This window comes from Solea solea, chromosome 7, assembly GCF_958295425.1.
Source record: "Solea solea chromosome 7, fSolSol10.1, whole genome shotgun sequence".
NCBI classification, from domain to species: Eukaryota; Metazoa; Chordata; class Actinopteri; order Pleuronectiformes; family Soleidae; genus Solea; species Solea solea.
The window spans coordinates 13,965,334-13,987,747 of record NC_081140.1 but is presented as its reverse complement, the minus strand read 5'-3'; the positions used below and the strand labels follow the sequence as shown (position 1 = coordinate 13,987,747).

Here is a 22,414-nt window from a genome sequence, read left to right as displayed (position 1 = left end):
CTTAAATAAAGTAGGTCTAGGCCTATTTAATATTCGTCAGAATTATTAACAACAAGCTTCTTTTTGCTCACACTAAAGCTTGTTCACTGACCTAACTTCTTCTTGGCGTCCTCAAAAGCCTGTTCGAAGTTGGAGCGCGTGTCAGGAGAGTTAAACTCAAAGACAAAGGTGCTCTCAGCAGAAGCTGTCATAAACTCCAGCTTTGTGGGCAGGAAAGTCATACTGAAGGCCACAGACTGTTTCTCCGAGAGCTCCCTGTGCACGGACGCCATCAGGTCCTTTATGGCCTCGTCAAGGGACTGAAAGAGCAGCAGACAGGACAAGAAAAGAGAAATCACCTTGTAGTATGAATATCTAGGACCGAAGATTTAGATTAGATTAGAGGAGCAAGAAATATAGAATTCTATGGAACAATTTCTCCATGTGTACAAACGAGATGAAAGTTTAAGGGGGAAAAAAGATAAGAAAGATTCAAGATTCAAGATTCAAAGTGTTTATTGTCATATGCACAGTAAAGAAACACGTTTCCCTGTACAATGAAATTCTACAGGGAAACTTTAAAGATTTAAAGTTTTAAAAGTTTTAAAAGTTTTAAATCTTTAAAGAAGATTTAAAACTTAATGTGAGATTCTAAGACACGATACCTGGTGTGGGAAGCTGAGGGTCTCGGACAGTTTGCTGATCTGACCCACCGTGCTGAGATCCTCATCCAATCGACTGATCATCTTCTGGATGTTCTCCTTGTTTGTCGCCTGCGTGGAGCCTGAGGCGACGAAGAAGAAAAATCAGTCAGAGAAACAAACAACAGTCACCTGGAATCATATTTTAAAAACCCTAAAGTGAAAGTATAAAATGAAAGTATACTGATAATACCAAAACCCTGCCTTTCTTCACTTATTGATTCATGCATTTGATAAAGGATGCTATTAAAACTGAATTTCTGATGCAAAGTTGAGCTGAACAATGAATACATTATTTTATATTTTAATGTTCTACGTATGTATTAAAGGGCAGTCCACACATCAATTCATATCTCAAAGTGTTCAAAGTCATAAATAATTTAAATCTGTGAATATTGAACTGAAGTTTGCCAATGTTAATTAGACATTTTCCTTAAATCACTGAGCCCTACAGTGTTAAATGTCACTTCATGTCACTTCAACCCCAATAACACAGGAGTCTTACTTTTCACCACTTCCACGTCCTCCAGAGGAAGTTTCCACAGGAACTTGTATTTACTAGACGTGTCGATCACACTCGCAGCAGAGTATCTGAAAAACATTTTCACATAAAACAACACGCATCGCCTGTATATCCAGCACTGTTAACATATCCAGAGTGGTGCATTTCATTTTGACATGTGGGAACACCAGGGGGCACAGTGTGGTTGGGACACTGTAGTTTGATTTACTGTGTGTGTGTGTGTGTGCATGGTTACATACAGGCTCATGGAGCTGCGTCTTAATGAGCCAGACTTCCTCTTCAGGGTGGTGCAGATGATCAGATCACTGAAGAGGAACAGGGAACGGTCTTTCTTCCCACCCACTGTCTTCTACAGAGAGAGAGAGGGGAAAGCGGATTTCACATCATTAATAAATAAAATATTATTATCAATCAATTGTCTAAAAGATGCACCACAAATATCAGTTTGACCATAGACATTGGACTTACCGCCTCCATGACCATTTCCTGTCTCAAGAACTTCCTCTGTGGGTTCAGAATCTAACACATACACACAGAGAAAGGGATTATTTACTTAACTTGAAGACAAAACAATCAATAGCTCATAAAGGGAAAAGTAGATGATAAACATCTCACATGTTCAACTCCCTCTATGTGCGCCTCGATCTCCTGAATGACCCGCGTCTCTCTCTCTGCCTCCTCAGCGGAGCGACGTCCCTTGTTGATCTTCTCGGCCAAGCGCTTGATGTCCCTCTGGGCGTCCAGAAGAAACTGGTGGTCGGGGTGGTCCTCTGCAGTGTGCTTCAGCAGGTCCTGCACGGACACGGATACAAAGAATTTCACATGAGCCCGAGTGTCTTGGCTTAATAGAAAGCAGGCGTTTATATATGCTCTGATGGGCTCACCTTCACCAGCAGCTCGTAGCGAGGAATCCTTTGCACCGGCTTAATCATCAGATCACCCAGAGCCTGCTTCTCCTTGTTCTCACGCATGTTGTGCTGTTGAAGAGAATGGACAGGAGAGAGCGTCAGACAATAACTGAGACGCATCTAAACAAGACGAGTGACCGCGGGATCAGATCAGTGTTGCACTTTGGATCTCCACCACCAGATGGTGTAGTGGTTCCACAGTGAACGTCCTGCCTGGCCCGTGAAGCTCTCTGTGGTTGTAAACTCAGAGCAAGCTGAGGACATGACACCTTCTTGTGGTGTCTCATTACCTCATTTCTGCATCTTGTCTGTGCAGTCAGCTTATCCTCTTTCCCCCCTACATTATCTCATGGTGGCAGAACACAGTATCAACGTGTTCTATCACATTTGACTGGACATAATGCTGAAGTGTCCACAGGTTTTTTTTTTGTTGATTTGGTGGAAATCTGTTGAAATTTGCACTACAACGACGTAAAAATCAATCTTTTTGTGACACAATAAATGTAAATACAAAATAATGTGATGAGCTCAAATGTCCTTTGTCGGTTTTGAACAATAAAAAACACGACTTACAGTAAATGCGAGTTTAAGTGGAGCTGGTTTAGAAGAAAGCGGACATCCTGTGTTTCAGTCCAACACTCACCTCCAGAAACTTGTGAAACGCTGGCTTGGCCTCTTTGGCGATCCTCACTGCGTCTTTGGCATTGAGAAAGTTGTCTATGTAGGCTGAATACATATTAGCTACAGTCTCTCTGGAGAACTGGAGAGGACGGAGAGAAAGAAAACACAATTACGTGGTCGTTTTCTAAGCAGGAAAAAAAAAACGTCACAATGGATGCTGTTGAATGCTGTTTCTAGCTAATATCTCGAGCATCTTTAAGCATCTTTAAGCATAGATATTAGAATGTCATTCTTCATCTGTGAAATACTTTTACCAGCAGGCAAAAAAAGGTAACGTGCTGAACAGATTTGAAATAATATCTGTGGATAAAAAGGCATGATTAGTCAACCTGAGCTCTTTATTAATGAAACAAGTGTAATATTAAAAAAAAGTGATATCAGGACATCCCTATCCATTTTTTTTACAGTTGTTTTCCTTTTTCATAAGAAATGCTGTCAAAAACTACTAGTTTTAGCAACAAAAAGTTTGTTTTATTTGGGACAGAAAAGGGTTACAGTGTCTCTATGTCTCCATCGGTCTTCTTCCTTCCTCTCATTCACCATGACCGTTTTTTCTTTTACTAACAAGTGCAGAGACAGCTCCTTAAAATAGGAGTGGAGACACGGACAGAGAGTGGTTACAGACATGAGGCACAGTGTGGCACCTACACTGACGTCACCTGCTTTCTCCCTTCTCATGCAATAACCTCATCTATTCCTCACAGTTCCTCTGCCTCTTCTCAGTCTTTAAAGGAACAGAGAATTGGACACATATGTGACGCGTGTGAAGAGAGTGAGGATTAGTCTCAGCAGAGGGAAGGCAAGAAGAGCAGAGTGAACTCTCACTTTTTCTCTGTGAACATAATTAATAACTGGCACTTACTCTTTACTTTGACTAAGAAGGTGTCCAACTGGCCACATGAAGCCAGAATAATGCATCGTTGTATGTTTTATATTTCAATCCCTTCCTGTATTTTCACTCTTAATAATGTCAGGTAAATGTTGTCTACATTAATACATTCATTAAATATTCTACAGAAGAGTATAGGGGCCAACAGCATGAATTCTCAGAAAAAAGTCAGAATTCTGACTTTAATCTCAGAATTCTGACTTTTATGTAAGGTTATTCTCCGACTTTAATCTCAGAATTCTGACGTTTATGTAAGGTTATTCTCCGACTTTAATCTCAGAATTCTGACTTTTATGTAAGGTTATTCTCCGACTTTAATCTCGAATTCTGACTTTTATGTAAGGTTATTCTCCGACTTTAATCTCAGAATTCTGACTTTTATGTAAGGTTATTCTCCGACTTTAATCTCAGAATTCTGACTTTAATCTCATAATTCTGACTTTTATGTAAGGTTATTCTCCGACTTTAATCTCAGAATTCTGACTTTTATGTAAGGTTATTCTCCGACTTTAACCTCAGAATTCTGACTTTTATGTAAGGTTATTCTCCGACTTTAATCTCAGAATTCTGACTTTAATCTCAGAATTCTGACTTTAATCTCAGAATTCTGACTTTTATGTAAAGTTATTCTCCGACTTTAATCTCAGAATTCTGACTTTTATGTAAGGTTATTCTCCGACTTTAATCTCAGAATTCTGACTTTTATGTAAGGTTATTCTCCGACTTTAATCTCATAATTCTGACTTTTATGTAAGGTTATTCTCCGACTTTAATCTCAGAATTCTGACTTTAATCTCAGAATTCTGACTTTTATGTAGTTATTCTCCGACTTTAATCTCAGAATTCTGACTTTTATGTAAGGTTATTCTCCGACTTTAATCTCAGAATTCTGACTTTTATGTAAGGTTATTCTCCGACTTTAATCTCAGAATTCTGACTTTTATGTAAGGTTATTCTCCGACTTTAATCTCAGAATTCTGACTTTAATCTCAGAATTCTGACTTTAATCTCAGAATTCTGACTTTTATGTAAAGTTATTCTCCGACTTTAATCTCAGAATTCTGACTTTTAAGTAAAGTTATTCTCCGACTTTAATCTCAGAATTCTGACTTTTATGTAAGGTTATTCTCCGACTTTAATCTCAGAATTCTGACTTTTATGTAAGGTTATTCTCCGACTTTAATCTCAGAATTCTGACTTTTATGTAAGGTTATTCTCTGATTTTAATCTCAGAATTCTGACTTTAATCTCAGAATTTTGACTTTACTCTCAGAATTCTGACTTTTATGTAAGGTTATTCTCCGACTTTAATCTCATAATTCTGACTTTTATGTAAGGTTATTCTCCGACTTTAATCTCAGAATTCTGACTTTAATCTCAGAATTCTGACTTTAATCTCAGAATTCTGACTTTTATGTAAAGTTATTCTCCGACTTTAATCTCAGAATTCTGACTTTTAAGTAAAGTTATTCTCCGACTTTAATCTCAGAATTCTGACTTTTATGTAAGGTTATTCTCTGACTTTAATCTCAGAATTCTGACTTTTATCTAAGGTTAATCTCTAACTTTAATCTCAGAATTCTGACTTTATTTGTGAATGCTTGTTGCCAAGACCTGGTCCCAGTTCTCCCTTCCCAACCTTTTAAATGATCATCATCAAATAACCCGATCAATGTAAAATTATTTCAGTATGTCAGTATTTGTATGTGCACATGAAAATCACAGATTTTTAGTCAGGAAAAACATAAACGTTACACATGAACACAGCCCTGCAACTTACGTTAATCGTGTGTATGTCAACATAAAAGAAAGCTGATCTGTTTCAGGATTTGTGACGGGCTGATAATGAGATTACATACACCGATCGTTGGTTTTATTCCTGTGACTGATCAGTGAAATCATAATAACATAAAAGTGGAGAGTTGTGTGACTGTGATTAGCTGTAAAGGGACAATTCTGTTTAAAACAGACATTTTCCATGAACTAAGAGCAAATCCTGACACACGGGCATTTCTGTGCCGACGAACGGCAAATGTTTGACTCCAAGCAGACGAAGCCTGGACAAAACAAATGCCCCGTGTGAGGCTCGAACTCACGACCTTCAGATTATGAGACTGACGCGCTGCCTACTGCGCCAACGAGGCCTGAAAGCGCATGCTGCAGCATGCACTTAAGAGCGGCTGCAGGGGAGGAGTGAGTCAGAGCGCGCAGGGAGTGGGGGAGGGGCTCAGTGTGAGCACTGTGAGGAATCTACAACAGCTGTAAGTGAACAGGAAGAGCCACTAATGTGGACACTCTACACGTTACACCTCGTATTCTTCTGCATACTGATTTAAATGATTATAGATACGGCTCACGAGGTGTGGCGTGAAACATTCGTTTGCCCTTTGGCTTTTCTGATCAAGAAGAAGAAACAAAACCTGGGGTCAGAAGAAAACTGGTGTTGTTCAACGATCACACTCCTGCTTGTTTTGTCTGTGAAAACCAGTCGGACTGGACAGAAACGCTCGTCTCTTGTCTTCTCAAGGACCCAAACCTCACATTCAGCCCAACGCTGAAATGTTTCTCTTGGGTCATGGGAAATTTGAAATGGGACGCTGAGAGGTCAGCGGGTAAACAAAACATTTAACATGTGTTGCCATCTTTAGAACCGTGTCTTCATAAAAAAAAGGTTTCCTTTCAATTTGCCCCAATGCCAGCCACGCATTTTTTTCAAATCTACACTCTTCTCCAGGCACTTTAATTTGTAGCAACACAGTAGATCATCAAAGTTTCAAAATTAAATTTAACCGAAGTCACATTTTAATAAGAATAAACATCTCTCTGGACCTTAGTTACTGTTACTTTGTTGACTGACAATAGTCCAGAGGCTGTTCAGAGGGATTACGGCTCCCTGGCAATTATTAACTACCTCACACGGTCAATGTGCTGTTATTGTCCAACAGATACTTAATGTTCAAGGGTGATACCAATGCTGATATTTTTCAGCATTACTGTTACCACTCCCCATAATGTGACAGATTTAGAGATGTTACAGATTTAGACCCCCACAACATAAGGAATACCAGTCGTCGTACACACATCCCAACATCCCTCCCTTACCACCACGTCGTCAGCTCCACTCTCCTCATTCTCACCCTGTCCCTCCTTGTCCCCGTCAAGGTCTCCCTGTCCCTCTGCTATTGTTTCCTCCCCATCACGTTCTTGCACCTCTCCTCCTTCCCTCCTGCACAACATCAGATGCTACTGCTGATGATGATGATGATGAAGTAGCAGTAAACATGTCTGTAATAATTTTTTCTTAACATTTTTGGGCATCTATGAGTAACAGCGTTTTTTTTAGCCCACATTTTCTCTGCACCTCCTTCGTGCTTCCGTTTTATCCATATTTGTTGGTATTTTTGAAGACAGAGGCTGGAGGGAGGAGGACTACTAGTGCGAGAAATTATTGTCTCATTATAGGAAATGAACCAATGCCAGCCGCTGTCAGGAGCCGGCCTTAAGGGGGGGAAAAAGATCTGTGTTGTCTACCGGCCCTGAGGTGCGTTGGCCCACCAGGAAAATGCCCGGTATGCCAGATTACCAGATTACACCTGAATATAGAGATGTATTTTTGTATGTTTTTTTTTTTTTAGCATAATGATGACTAGTGTACTGCCTTTGTTCTATCATTCATGTTGTCATTCCTCTACTCACTGATTGGAAGAGAAGGTGTCCAACAGTCTGCCTGTCGTGCCACTGGCTGACGCAGCTGGCGACCTGCTCCAGGAAATGCTCGTGGTGCTCCAGGATCTCCGGGATCTGATAAAACATCTCGTCCACCAGGAGAGGGTCAACTATGGAGCCGCTGTCTGGCTGTTTGAGGGGACGCATGTAGCCCTGAGGGAGCAGAACCATCAGTTAGTGAGTGACCATTTCAAATGCTTTACAAATATATATATATACATTCAAATGAGCTGTTCTCCCGTTTACTTTAAACAAAAATCTTTCTGTTTATGGCAGTCGCTGACAAAATCCTGAGACTCAATTTAAAATAGATGCTTTTGTAGATGTTAGTAGTAAGAAGTTCTTGTTCTTTTTCTGAAACCAGAGCAGTATTGTTGCACGGGGGTCACATAGAGACACTTATATGACGTATCACTTAGACTTTTTAAACTATTCTTTCCTGAGCTGACTTAATATGCACTACAGTTATCACTAATTCACAAATAATATAGTTTTTAAAGAGGCCGTGGTACACGGTCGGATTTCAACATTGGACGGTGTTGCTGTCGTGCTGTCTCAGCTGAAACGCATCCCTTTAGGGAGCTGTATGTCCACTGCCATCGCCGTGGTAACAATTTTTTCCCCCCCGTGTAGCCATGGGAACACAGACCAGGATTATTCATTGCTGCATGGACACAGACACACACACACACACACACACACACACACACTTATAAGCAGACATGCAGACATTCAATGCTCGCCCACACACACAGAAAGGTGACAAGTTGTACAACAATGTGAGTTCACCACACGTGGGAGAGATAAGGTGTGTGTGTGTGTGTGTGTGTGTGAGAGAGGGAGATATTTGGGTTCAGGAGGTTAATTAGCCGCTGGGAGGAAGATAAAAGTAGAACGTGGAAGTGTATGGGCTCTAACGCTCGTGCGTGTGTGCGCAGATAAAGCTTTCAGCAGTGGGATGTGGTGACGTTTGCAGATTATCTTGACAGGATGAATGACAATAAGTGGATTACATAACACCTTTGTTGTTGCCTACAGTTGTTATTCATGCCTTGAGCCGTCTGTGGATCCATAGGGTCGTTTGTATTGGCTTGCTTGTGTACATACGTACGTCTGTGTGCTCGTCTGTGTGCGGGTGTGTTCGTGTGTTACCTGAATGAGAGTGCGTAGCGACTCCACATACGACTGCTCTGTGTCCAGGAGGGTCATCATGACATGTTTCCTCATGTCCTGTGAAGACAAAGGAGGACAATTGTCATTTTCTTTTCTTTGTGAAACACAATGCGAATATCAAATAAAACACATTGCGTCACCTCAAAAAAGACAGTGATTTACAGTGAAAACATGGAATATAACATTGTAATTTTGAGGTTAAGATTCATACCACATTGTCTACTGGTCAGGGACGTTTGTGACATCACAAACAGTCAAAGCAAGAACACGACTGTATTTAGACATGTTTGTTCCACATTGGACCAGGATAATGCCGCAGTAACCTTCTATATCCCGCATAGAAATGCATCCTGAATAGGTCAACTAGAAACATTAAGAAAAATAAAGCAAGCTTTTATCGGTCAATAATTCACTTCATACATGTACGTGTGTACATTGTTTGAACATACACACACATCGACAGCCTGCTTCTTCTTCAACTGCAAAACACTGAAACACAAACAACAGAATCGCTGACGTATGAACATCATGATCTTTGAGAACATGTTACATGTGACAGACGCGCAGAGGCACAGCTGCATAAAAATCTTCTCAGGGTGTCTCATGAGGTAATATCCTGTTACACAACATGACATATAAATATCAGAAGGATCAGACAACGCTATAGGCTAAACCCTGTGGTGCATATCCAGTCATCACACACACACACACACACACACACACACACACAGTCAGTATATTTCCATGCACAGTTAAGTACGGTTGTAGTTGGACTAAGGCATTTATATGGATTACGGTCCTTGTCCCAGTTTACAAGCTCTAGGGCAGAGGTCTCAAACTCGCGGCCCCCCCACGCAGTTCTATGCAGCCCGCCCCTTAACATGAGAACTGGCCCTCTAGCTGGATTATCGACAGAATATAACACTAAATATGAACATGAACAAACACTTTTACTTTGAAATCCTGTGAAATATCGTCATGAATACAATATTGCGTTATTGTGATGGAGTCCCATGACCAGACTGGATACTCATTGGCCCCCAGGTCGTATGAGTTTGAGTGTGTTGTGTAGGTGGCGATATGCACCTTTCCAGCTTGTTAGTTAACAGCTTTAAAACTGCTTTTGCTGGTGGCGTGTCGAGTGCCATTCTGTGTCTTTCAAGCATTCATCAACTTCTAAATGTTTAACTCTTAAAGCTGACAGAGCAATTCTTTGTTTTTCTCACAATTGTCTTAATCTACGCACCCGTCTATTATTTTCAAGACAAACTCAATTTAGTACAATTCCAGTCAGATTAACACGTTTAAACGTGTTTTTAAAGTCCGGCTCTTACTAATTAAATTCCTAAACACGCCATGTGAACATACTAAATGGCATTTTTTCCCCCCCTCTTCCCTGGCTGCCACCACCACTGTGCCGTACTATAAATAACCACAACAATAACTTCCCAGTAAGGCTATGTTTAGTATTTGGTATTTGAAGGGATCCCAGGGGCTCTGTGGGGAACCACTGCATGTAGAGAGGTGGCGTGTGGATGGATGGAAAGTGAAACCAGAGGGGAAAGAGAAAATATGTGCGCTGTATGTTGATGTTGCTGTTGCTCTCAAATTGTTCACCGGATCCACACAATGGAGAAGGAATTATAAATACAGGGCTAAACATGGCCAAAAAAAATGGAAAACATAATGACAGCAGTCATCCATTTAAACCCTGTTACAGTAAGTTACATCACAGTCATCGTCATCTTTGTTCCACAATCTAACTGAAGTGCACTGACGCTTCATAATGAGCTCAGTTCTAACAGATCTCCAAAAAATCAGTAACAAGCTGCTGAAATTTCCCGTCGACATAAATGTTGCTTTTATAATCACAGCTTCTTTTTTTTCTTTTAGTTCTCAGTTCACCTGCAGAAATGGTGTAATACACTCAGTAATGACACATGGTGTTTCTGTCAGCAGTGTATGATAACACGCTGAAGACTGTGCGTGTTTACGCAGCTATTCTTGTTAGGAAACTGTTACACCTAACCTTAACCATAACCAGTTAATGTCAAACCCTCAACCTAACCACAACTCACTAACCTAACCTAAGCTCTAAACCTGAACAGTTTGTCAAACGAGTTTGTTCTCCAAGAAGAGCACTGGTCCTGAGAAGGTCAGTGTTTATGCCAGGAAGCTCCTACACACACACACACACACACACACGTCTCACAAAAATGAATGGTTAAATAATTAAATGAATGCTAATTCTTTATCATGTGCTCTAAATTTCAATCATCAAACTGATAGTTTACTTCTGGAGTTTACAGAGATGATTTTTAGCTGATAAAGATTCTGACCCTGTGACCTGGCAACAAGACAGAGACACGACAGGGAGGCCGTTCTGTACTGGGGTCATCTTAATTAGGTTAGAGGCGCACACACACACACACACACACACACCATCAGAATATGGTGAAATAATGCTCGGAATGCCAGTTTAATTTTGCTGCTGAAGTTACCATAACAACCCCGGTGAAGAGGATGAACAGTTGCAGGGCAGACTGGTCTCGAGCAGCGACGCAATAACAGTCTGCAGCAGCGTGTTACAGTGCAATAAAGCAACAGTCAGGCAAACCACAACTGTGGTACCATGGCGACACAAGGTGAGTGTGTGGTGAAAACCAGTCAAGTGTGTTTATAAGTTTAACAGATCCTCAGAGACGGAGGTGTTTAGCAGAGAAAATGGGACTTTTCTCATTCCCCATTCTCTTTTTATGATATATTTTATATTTTATTTGTGAATCACTTTGACAATAATCCCTTAGTGGACAGGAAAACTGAATGTGACAATTAGAACAGTCCTGTGGCCATGATGTGTGCCTTTCCAAACAAGTTGAAATAACCCGACAAAGCCCGTCTGACACTCAGTTATTGTTGGTGTCTCCATGTACTGCATTCAACGTGTTCAGAGTGTGGTCCAAGTGCATAAGTGCTGCACCTGGTCCTGCTCTAGTCCGCTTGAATCCACAATGTTCGACTTCGTATTATTGGACCATAACAGTGACGTGCAGATTGTGGAGATTTGAAAATATGCGATTTTGTGTGCGATTTATTATTAAACTGTTAAAAAATGCAGTCGCCACTTCTCAGGGATGAGGGCTGGTATTGTTTTGGATATTGCATTATTTACTGTTTGTGTTGCCCTATATTGTGTATCCCACATGAAATGCTCTGTATTTGTTTGCACTACTGTGGCCGGCGTTTAACGTGTCATGACTCCTGCACGCTCAAGCCAGGTGCTCTGGACTTTCTCCTGCTGTTATGAACACGTGTGACCCACGCGATCCCTCGCTGCATTCATCCTGCGTGAACAGCTGCAGTTGAACAAAGGAACTTCAATGCGCCGCAATTTGTGCATCGTTACTTTCTTTTGTTGACCGATTGAAGTCGACCTCGTGATCAGGGTCCATTCAGCCTGTCTCTCGCTGACAGTCGGAAGAAGGTGCGAGTCAATCTTCCAAGTGCGTGCGAGGGCGAAATGTCTGAACGAATGTAAGAATATACAGTATCTGAGAGACTGACTGCAGTACATGTACATGTATGTTCTCCTGAGTCCCTGAATAATGCTGTGGACACAGGACACAGTGAGTTATTCCACACAACTGCAGAACCATAAAGACAACATACGTGCAGCAGAGTTGGAGTTACTGCTACCAGAGGTCACAATGTTTATCAACCATCAGATACTGCCGTGTCTCTTCATTAACAGTGTTATTCTGTTCGTTGTCACGTTGCTTTGCTCCAGCTCCACAGTGGAGACCACACAAAAGCAAAAACTGACGGCTCTCTGTGATTCATCTTCTCGCCAGGGTTTTGTGACATATTTCACTCGTCTAAAAAAAGGTGGAAACTCAATTCTGGACAAGTGGGAGATTATCGAGTGTACTCGTTCCTTCCCTCTTTTTTCTATGTAGTTCATCTTTTGTGATGACAATTTAGCATCTGATGGCAGTCGTTTGCCAAACAAAGCACTCGAGTTCCGACCACAGCTGCCTCCAATTTGTAGGGTCCAGAGGCAGCTGAAACAACATAAACACTCACAATAAGTCAATATTTATCAACAATGCAACTACTTATTTTTGATAGTATAGTGGTTAAAAATGTCTTGAAAGCCATCACTAGATTTTTTTTTCCAAGAGACAAATGTTTGGGATTCACTGTGGAGTCGACAGTAATTAAGTAATCAACTCTCTTTCGAGCAGAGAATGGTTTTACTGGGAAGATCTCGTGTCTGCATGGCCACAATTTCACCAAAGCAATTTCATTATAAAAAAGCATTGGCGACAGAATTGCTACCCTTTTCCTCTCTTCTCAGCGCTGCCGTCACACCTCTCTCCCCCCTTTTCTGGTCACTGTAACCCGTGGCAACAGCCTGCTAATGGTAGCAACAAGCAGCCTCCAAAGCTGAAGAGAAAGTGTTCTCATCACATACTGTATCTCTTCCTCTACACGTGCAGAAACCGCTGTCCTGACGTTCACATTGATCTTTCTGAGGCGTTAGCTCTAGAAAAGAAAAGGATTTTTAATAAGTCCTCACCTTCTACCTCTCAACAACCTTGTGTAATTCTGTTACGCAGACAATAGCAAGAGCACATGTGTGTTCGGGTCAGGGTTATGTATGTGTATGTGTCATTTAAAGGCCACACACCGCTCTGACCTACTCTGCACTGATCAATAGTTTTCTCTCTCTCTCTCTTGTGCAAACAGCATTGATCCTCCTCCTAACTCCTCTGTCATCCTCGCCACCTACAGTTCCTCTCCAGACATCCACACAACCCATTTATAAAGGTACTCAGTATGAAGGTGCCTAATTTCTCCTCCTCCTCCTCTGCTCTGATAGAAATGATTTCCAAAAACATAAAAAAAAAGATAAAACAACAGTAGTAGCTGGTACAAACATTATTATAAACACGAATCAGCCACAACATGTAAACACCTAAGGGATTCTGTTGTGGCAGACTGAGGTTTATCCATAAATACTTCCATTGGCATAACATTATTCATTTGTTTCACATTGTTTCATGGCTTGACCAAGTCCAAAAAAAAACATTAGAAGCAGTTTTAATGTTGTAGATTATCGGTGTACATTCATTGTATTGTTCTCCGCAGCATGTGGATCTAGATGTACAATTAACATAATGTTTCCTTCATTAGCATAAAAGTCTTAATCACCTATTAAAACCAACAACATATTTGGTGTTTTGATTCTTTTCTTTTTTTTTTTACTTCTCTTTGATATTAAGGGTGAAAGGATTTATTTGATTATCAGGAAAATCTCAGGAAAAACACTGATCGGTGACGACTGTAGTAACCGTTGCAGTTCCATACTTAAGACGCAGGAAGGAAAGACAGAAAATAGTGGAAAGAGCGGGCGAGAAACACGCACTTAATATTCCAGAGAACTTTCTACGAATCGGTTTCACTTATGTTTTGTAGCAGATTATAATGTCATTGCAAAAAGATGAATGAAGGAGCTCTATGCAAGAAAGTACTGAGAAGCCGACGTCACAGACGTGTGACGTGCCGGTGAATCTCGTCTGTGATTGGACGCTCGCTCCGCAGGCGTCCTGAGGGCTACCGTAACGAGCAAGTGTGTGAGCTCTCTAATATTTTGGATTGTCCTTGTTTTAACCTGTCGCTGCGTATCTTAAATAAAGCCCCTTTACCTCCTCGTGTCAAACGTCCTAAGTGGACTTTGAACTGACAACAACAGTACAATGCGTTATAAACAATGTATTTTTGCGTCTCCAAAGAACGAGCAGACACTTGTACTGTAAGCAGGGGGGAAAAAGCGATGATGTCTCTGCTCTTTACAGAGATTTACTTTGCTATAGATCCTCCTACATACGTATGAATGGGGATTTTACACGGTGTGGTGTCGATACTGCTCCCACCTAAAACACAGCTCGAGAACGAGGTCCGCGATACACGTGCATAACGGAAACGCGGGGATGAAGCGCAGCTGAAGCGACGAGAGAGAAGCCGATCGATGGACAGACAGCAGGACAGGGCACTGTGAGTTTTGCGACAGTAGGTGCGCGAGATAACTGTGTGATTCACTCGGCTCAAATTCTATTACAGACAAGATTGAGAGAGAGAGAGACATTGAGAGGAGAAACTGAACAGAGAGACATTATCCAGAGGAGACAGACTTCAGAACAAGACATGAAATGTAACTATAAACGAAGTGGACAGCAACAAGTAGAAAATAGAAACTAATTCGATAAAAGGAGCACGTTTGATGGAGTCAAAAGTAAATGGATTTTGACAGCCGGTCCTGGACACACACACAGAGACACACTTATCTCCACTGGAAAGAAGAAAAACAAAAAAAATCAACAAAACACTAAAGTCTACCTCTCTGTTGGGGTTCCCAGAACAAAGTCCATTCCCATTCATATTCCTGCTGGAGTTCCCATTCTTGTTGTTGTTCCTGAACTGATTCACTGCATCTTTGCCCACCACTTCTTCTCCTCCTCCTCCTCCTCCTCCGCCGCCTCCTTCATCTCTCTCTCCTCCACCACCTCCTCCTTTATCTCCTGGGTTCTCTCCATTCTCGTTCATTTCCTCCAGAGCGATGCTGAACTGGGCTAAGGTACGAACCATCTGCAGCATGCGGAACGGACCTTGTGGCCGAATGGACGCTCAGTTTGGTTCATAGACGCATCAAAAATCTCTCCTCTCTCTCTCTCTCTCTCTCTCTCTCTCTCTATGACATATATGTTGTTGTTTGTTTTTGTTTGTTTTTTTTTACTCACACAGACTTGATCTTCATGTCAGCAGAATAACGCCACATAAAGAAAAATCACCACCTTTTCCTCAAAACTCCCAACATCAAAGCAACATGTTTTCCTCCTGTTGTTTCCTCTCTTCTCTCCTCCTCTGGCAACAAATGCTCCTAAATTATTTCATCCGTAAAGAAAAAAACAACCTCACTCCTCAGTGCGTGTGTGTGTGTGCGCGTGTGTCACACTGCATGTGGAAGGCAGAAGGAGCAGGGTCTTTCAGCAGGTATGCATGTGTGTGTGTCTGAGCTGTTTCTACTGCATGGATGATGTAAGTGAGGTCTCAGCGCATGTCGAGGTGAGTGTGGACCAGGAGATAAAATGTGTGTGTGTGTGTGCGTGTGTGTGTGTAATGGCCCTCCCCCTGGGTGTGTATAATGAGAGACAGCAGGCAGGGCAGGCGCTCACAGCACTCAGCTCCGCTGCGCTCAGGCAGACTCGACCGATCCCTAATTAATCGATCGAAGCATGCGGGGGATGAAAAACGGAACAGAAGAGGTGCTCTCAGGTGTCCGTCTTATTATTACTTCTTTACATATATACGTATATCATTCCTCTCTTGCGCATTACCAAAGTTTTAATGACAAACACAGTCTACAGGTTCCGTCTGTTTGAGAGCTTTTTGTGCGACTATTATGAAATACAGATTTGCACAGGGAAGTCCTTCCCCGTCTGTTTTACGGTGATAAAGACAGATGGCGCAGAGCGCTGCATGGCCAGAAGCCCACAGATAACCATGACAACAGTGAGTAAGGATTTCATTTTAAAGAACACATTTTGCTTCTTCTTCTTTTTTCTTTAACCGGTCCGCTACAAGTACGTAAATCTCTCTAAGAATGCAAATAAAAAAAAATGATATAAACATTTATACCGTGCTTTATACAATTTATTAAACCACCTATTTTAGAAATCTTTCAAAAACTTAAAATATTATTATGCATTGGGCAAATAAACTGAAGGACTGAGGACTCTGACATTAATGAAGCAGAACATTCAACCACTAAAACTCATATTTCTGTTCAGGAAAGCACATAAATAATTATAATTTGACATTTTAATCAAGAAATAATAATGTATTTACTATTTGTTTTTATTTATATTTTAGCATTATAAATACAGCTGTATTAACCAGTACAGAAAGATAAAAACGTATTTTGATAATTCCCAAGGATGTTAATTTAGGACAGCTGAATATGTCCGCTACAAAGTCTTACACCCTAGGAGGATTACATCTTGATATTCCATTTTCAAATAAAACCAGCAAATCCTCAACTTTCAAGTAATTTTCTACCAAATACACCGCTTCATTTTAGACAGATGATTGTCAGAATTGCTGTTAATTTGTTTATTAATTATTTAATTTCAGGAGTATTTAAATGAACTTGCAGAGATGGAAAGTTGTTTCTCTTGCAGGCACGTGAAATCTATATTTTTCTTTATATTTGCATTTCAGTCCAATCAAAATAAGTCCTAGAGCAGGGGTCTGCAACCTGTGGCTCTTCAGGACTAGGTCTACATCATTCTGTGTTTGTTTTGTTTCGCCACTTTATAAGAGGGTGGCTAAAAACAGCAATGAAACGTCAACAGTTTTCTTTTTGAAGTTCTTACATTTCATAAATACAACAAACTATCATTCTTGTATACCTATAGTATATCTGTATAAAAACATTTGAACATGTTATCATCTTCATTTTGTGGGTCAAACAGGTTTTGCAGCTCCAGATTCATTTTATGTGGGTGGAGAAGGCGACATAAATGGCTCTTTTCAGCCTAAAGGTTGCAGAGCCCTGACCTAGAGGAGCCACTCTCCATCTCAAGCGTAGTTTCCCGAGTTCCTGTTCATAACTGCATCGCTAAATAAAGTAAAACACACGAAAGCAGCGGGTACAGATTTATAAGAATTCATGAAGTGAGTGTGTGCGCACTTTTTGTGACGCACAGACAAGAAACAGAATCAAGTCGTCAGACAATAATAACAATGACAATCCAATCTCAACCAGGACAAAATGGTGTGGGATCATGCACATGTACTGTACGCGTGCACATCGGCCTGACGACAATCTCGACATTTTGCAGAAGTAGGAGGTGAGAGAGTGAGAGACTCTTTGGAAATACACTGCACAATTTAATATTTAAAGAAAGAACACCACAACCTACTCAATATACAGAGCTCTGTTTCATCCATGCAACCGATGCAGACAGATCTGAGGCTAACAGAGATCAGATGGTGACAACAAAGAAAGGTCACAAAGGGACATTTAAAAAAAGGTCAAGCTCATGGCAGGAAATTGGCCTTTAATCCTTGCTACCATAGAAACAATAAGGCTTTTCTGAAGGTCTGCTGACACAGATCAGAGATGACAATATCTCCGGCGTGTTTGGGGGGTTTTGAGAGCAGAAATGTTATAATACATTTATTTAAATCTCTGAGGCGCACATACTGTATGTTCCCCCATCGTGTTGTTTTTAATCAACAAACCACAAATAACACCACATAAATAAATGATGCTGTAATAACCACAAACTATTCACTTTCCTCTGAGGTCAGCTGCTTTTAGGCTGCATCCATACACACACTACAACCAAAGAAAATCCGTGTTCAGCTCTGTATGAAAAGTCATTTGCATCATAACAACACACTTGTATCACATGACCATTCACACACACTGGGAATGTGCATGCCATGTCAACAGAGAGCTAATTCTCTTCTCTGCAGTTGTTTGCTTGGATTCCGAAATCACAAGAAATGACAACGGGTGGAAAAAGTAAGAGCAAACATTTCCATCATAAAATGCTGCGCTGGAGTTATAAGACTAACGCAGACCTGTGTGTGGATGGCAGGCATGTCTGATTGATTTATTTAAGTGTTTTTAAATTAAAACAGAAAAAAGAGGAGGAACATTACCAATAACAACATTCCTATTAATGTCGCTCTTGTTTGGAATACGACAGGTGTTAAGTGCTTTGTCATTCTTTTATTTCACAAATATTGGGGTGTTTTTTGTTCACCTATCAGCAGCATCACATCTGCATTAAAGACTTGAATGAATCCGATTCTATTTCTAACTTAACCCTAACCCATCACTCCATTCATTTATAAACACTAATTTCTTAAGAGCAGCGTGTGTATGTGTAGTGGGATTAACTCATGATAAACAAGTTAAAAACAGCAGGTCAAGTAAGTGCAGTGTGTCTCACTGATGTGTTTTTGAACAGTGGAGTTGTGCGACACAATGGCTCTGTCTTCACAGACAGTGCTCGTCAATTGCATTGATTCACTGATTCACTACTTTCTGACAATGTCACCAGACTTTTTCCTTTGAGCTACGTAAGCGCACGCAGACTGTTATCCCCACCGGACCGGTTACATCAGCATCCGTCCTTCTTGTTTCCATAGCAACTCAAACTAAAATGCTTATATCATCAGAATATCCTGTTTTAGCTTTGGACTAATCCAGTAGCAAAATAGCAAAAAGGGGGCGGGGTGGGTGGGGGGGGGACCCATTAAGTGTGCGTTTCCTCATGTATTACAGTACAGCCAGGGGGATGGAGAAGTCTGCCTCAATGGATGAACAGCAGCACATACTGTAGTGCTTTTACACACATGGATCTGCTCCAACGGTCTAATTACAGCCGCCTTTCCTGGGAAATATTGGAGCATCGTGGCTGTTTTAAGACTTCAGTTGAGGAAACAACAGTGATCATGAAATGAGCCTACACTTCACAACCTTCGAGTTCAGGTAACACACCAGGGAAAAAAAAAACCCAAAACAACCCCATTCAGTCGTCTGATGGTTCTATAAGCCTGCGTCCACACAGTCAACAACAGTTAGAAATAAACGCCGCTGAACAACCACGCCAGACGCACATATGTTGCTGATCACACGTGGGCGGGATTCATGGCCACGGTACGACTTGCCATTTCCTCCCCACCCTGCAAAGAAATGTGCGTGCGGTTTAATTCCTGCTCCGCCGCCGCCGCCGCGTCTAGTTGTGTCACTTGTTGTTACTAAATGACAGCTGATGTGACATCTGTATCAGACTAAACGCCAACGTCGTCCCACAGTGACGGAGTCACTCTGTAGGCACGTGAGACACCGATGACACGGGCTCCACAGGTGTGTGTGTGTGTGTGCTGAGGAGAGAGTGGATGCATGACCGCCCAAACAGATCAAAACACATTTCATATCACACACACACACACACCTGTGCATGAATACAGGTTGTACCACCTGAGTGAGTGTGTACCAGGTGTTTGGAGCATAGTTGTCTCCACATATCAGTTCTGAGTAACAGGATAACGACAGACGATGGCAGGAAAAAGATGAGCCCGCGACATGGGAGGTTAGTATAAAGCCCCGTCTGTCTCTCCAGGCACGTCTAACCCTGTCTCACCCTCGACTAGGGGGGTCACAAATGCCAATGGAGATATAAAGACACACACATACCACTAAATCTTGCAGTTTACTGTGTTCTATAGGCTGTGGCCACAAGGGGGCAGAAGTCTCAGAGGAGAGTTTTTTCACAATGAAAATAACAGCATCTTCAGTTTCATCTGTCTTCAGGTCACAACAGACAAGGATGTCAACAACACCTGCTTGTCAAGCATGTAACTGTGTGTGTGTCAGCGAGTGAGAGACAGAGAGAGAGGGACAGAGAGAGAGAGAGAGAGAGAGAGAGAGAGAGAGTGCACAGGTAACCAGATCTTGCTCTCCCCAAATACGCCCGTAAGGGATGGTGCGCGTGTGTGTACGTGTACATATATCTTTGTGAGGACGGAAAGCGGGACATTCTTTGAAAGTGAGGACAATTTGTCTGGTCTTCATGCTCAATAACACCTTAGAAGGGCTGTTTAAGGGGTAAGGCATTTAGTTGTGATGGTAAAGGTTAGGGTAAGGGGAATACATGAGTGTCCTCACTAAGTACACTGTACAGTAATGTGTGTGTGTCAGGGATTATTCTTAATTAGTGTCATCATGTTAGTGCATGTGTGTATTAACCCCGGCACCAATCGTATCTTAACCTCAGCCTAACCTTGTTGGGCCAAAGGATCTTTTCACAGCACATGTATCTGTCTTTCTGTCATACACACACACACACACACACACACACACACACACACACACACACACACACACACACACACACACACACACGGGATTGTACAGCTATTCTTCAGAGGACATTGCATTGAATTCCATCCATTTGGACAAACAAAGCATTATCTTTAACCTGAAACCTTAACTTAATCACTTCCTCAGAAATTAGGTTTTGCCTCGTTAGGTCTCCATGAGGACTATTGGTCCTAACAAGGCCAGTGTTTATTTAATTGTTTCATTACATTTAAAAAAATAAATATATATGAAAATCATTCAAGTGGTGATTTTGTTTTCCTTGTTTCGTGATTCAATCAAACAAATATCTGAATAAAGGTAAACAGCAGTAGAAATGTGAAGGTGTGAAAAGACTAAGAAACATGAATAGCTTCATTTCAAAATGAAAGAAAAAGCCCAACACACTGTGCAGGACTCATCACACCCACGATCATGCTCTGTTTGAACTGCTGCCTCAGGCAGACGACACCGATCTATGAAAACACAGACAAACGGACTAAAGAACAGTTTTTACCCTACAGCCATTTATAGATTCAATCATAATTCACACATACAAATGTAGTACCCGTCTGAAGGGATTGAGCAATTACTCTGAATGTAGATACTACTTTTTATCTTTTGCAGTAACAGGGAATGCACCCAATCTCACTGTACCTGCTACAATGACAATAAAGATATTCTATTCTATTCTTCAAGCAATTTCAACAGCATTGATTAAAGCTGTATTTAATGAATAGAGTCCCGGCTAAAAGAATAGAAATGGCATCCATGTGTTTACTCTGCGTTTACGGTCACTCATCATCTTCACAGGAACATTAACGGCATCACTCAGCAGATACTAACCAAACTGCATCACAGTGACACACCAGGAGGAGCCTTTGATTCACTCTACATCTGCATCCATTCCACTTTTACAGTGGCCTGTAATCTGACATCCCTTGCACTTCCTGTCCAGCAACCGATCCCAACATGCAGTGGTCTCCAGAGATAGCCATCAGCCACAAAGACTAACCCTAACCCAACGCCACTCCGGAAATGCCTCCTCTGTGTCTCTGCCTCTCCCATCCATTTGTCCCACTCTGCTTCCGCTTGCCATCTCTTCTCTTTTCTCTGTCTCTCTCTCTCTCTCTGTTAATTTCTCGTAACACTGTCACATTTCTCACACAGTGGCCGTCACAGAGTCTGTAAAATAACATTCTAGCCTCTTTCTTCCCCCCCCCCCAGATGTACCAGTAATATAAGGAAGTCAGAGAGGCATCCTCCCAGGAGACCACATGAATGACGGACATGTCAGCAGAGCTCGGACATGCTCTCATACACAGACGCAGTCACACATACAGTACAGTGCTGCATGTATGTGTACTGTACAGTACTCTACAGTGGTTTCAGACTAAAGGAAGAGGAGGGAGGAAGGGTTACAAGTAGCTGGGTAAGGCCTGTCAGTGTTAATGCTTTACGTCCTGCAAAACAATTTCGGGAGAAGACTGTGGATCAGGGCCACACGGTGGTGTAGTGGTTAGCACTCTCGCCTTGCAGCGAGAAGACCCGGGTTCGAGCCCCGGTTGGAACAAGGGCCTTTCTGCATGGAGTTTGCATGTTCTCCCCGTGTGTGCGTGGGTTCTCTCCGGGTTCTCCGGCTTCCTCCCACAGTCCAAAAACATGCAATGTGGGGATAGGTAAATTGAACACTCCAAATTGACCATAGGAGTGAGTGTGAGAGTGAATGGTTGTTTGTCTCTATCTGTGTGTGGCCCTGCGATGGACTGGCGAACTGTCCAGGGTGTACCCCGCCTATCGCCCGATGTAGCTGAGATTGGCACAGCACCCCCCGCGACCCTCTGACGGAGGATAAAGCGGTAGATGATGACTGATGACTGACTGTGGATCAATTGC

General features: G+C 41.7%; 1 protein-coding gene and 1 non-coding gene across 3 annotated transcripts in view; both read right to left on the bottom strand.

Annotated features, from left to right (window-relative positions):
• LOC131462246 (rho guanine nucleotide exchange factor 17-like) overlaps positions 1-22,414 on the bottom strand; it is a 53,548-nt gene that overhangs the window by 4,555 nt on the left and 26,579 nt on the right. For both annotated transcript variants that reach the window (XM_058633297.1, XM_058633296.1), the window contains 10 exons: positions 8,560-8,637; positions 7,378-7,560; positions 2,755-2,871; positions 2,088-2,180; positions 1,819-1,995; positions 1,672-1,722; positions 1,443-1,552; positions 1,186-1,271; positions 645-763; positions 92-299 (listed from right to left, as the gene is read on the bottom strand). In XM_058633297.1, coding sequence (XP_058489280.1) covers positions 92-299; positions 645-763; positions 1,186-1,271; positions 1,443-1,552; positions 1,672-1,722; positions 1,819-1,995; positions 2,088-2,180; positions 2,755-2,871; positions 7,378-7,560; positions 8,560-8,637 — 1,222 coding nt within the window. The remainder of the gene's footprint in view (positions 1-91; positions 300-644; positions 764-1,185; positions 1,272-1,442; positions 1,553-1,671; positions 1,723-1,818; positions 1,996-2,087; positions 2,181-2,754; positions 2,872-7,377; positions 7,561-8,559; positions 8,638-22,414) is intronic.
• On the bottom strand, positions 5,753-5,825 carry trnam-cau (transfer RNA methionine (anticodon CAU)). Its single transcript has one exon. It is a non-coding gene; the product is annotated as a tRNA-Met (tRNA).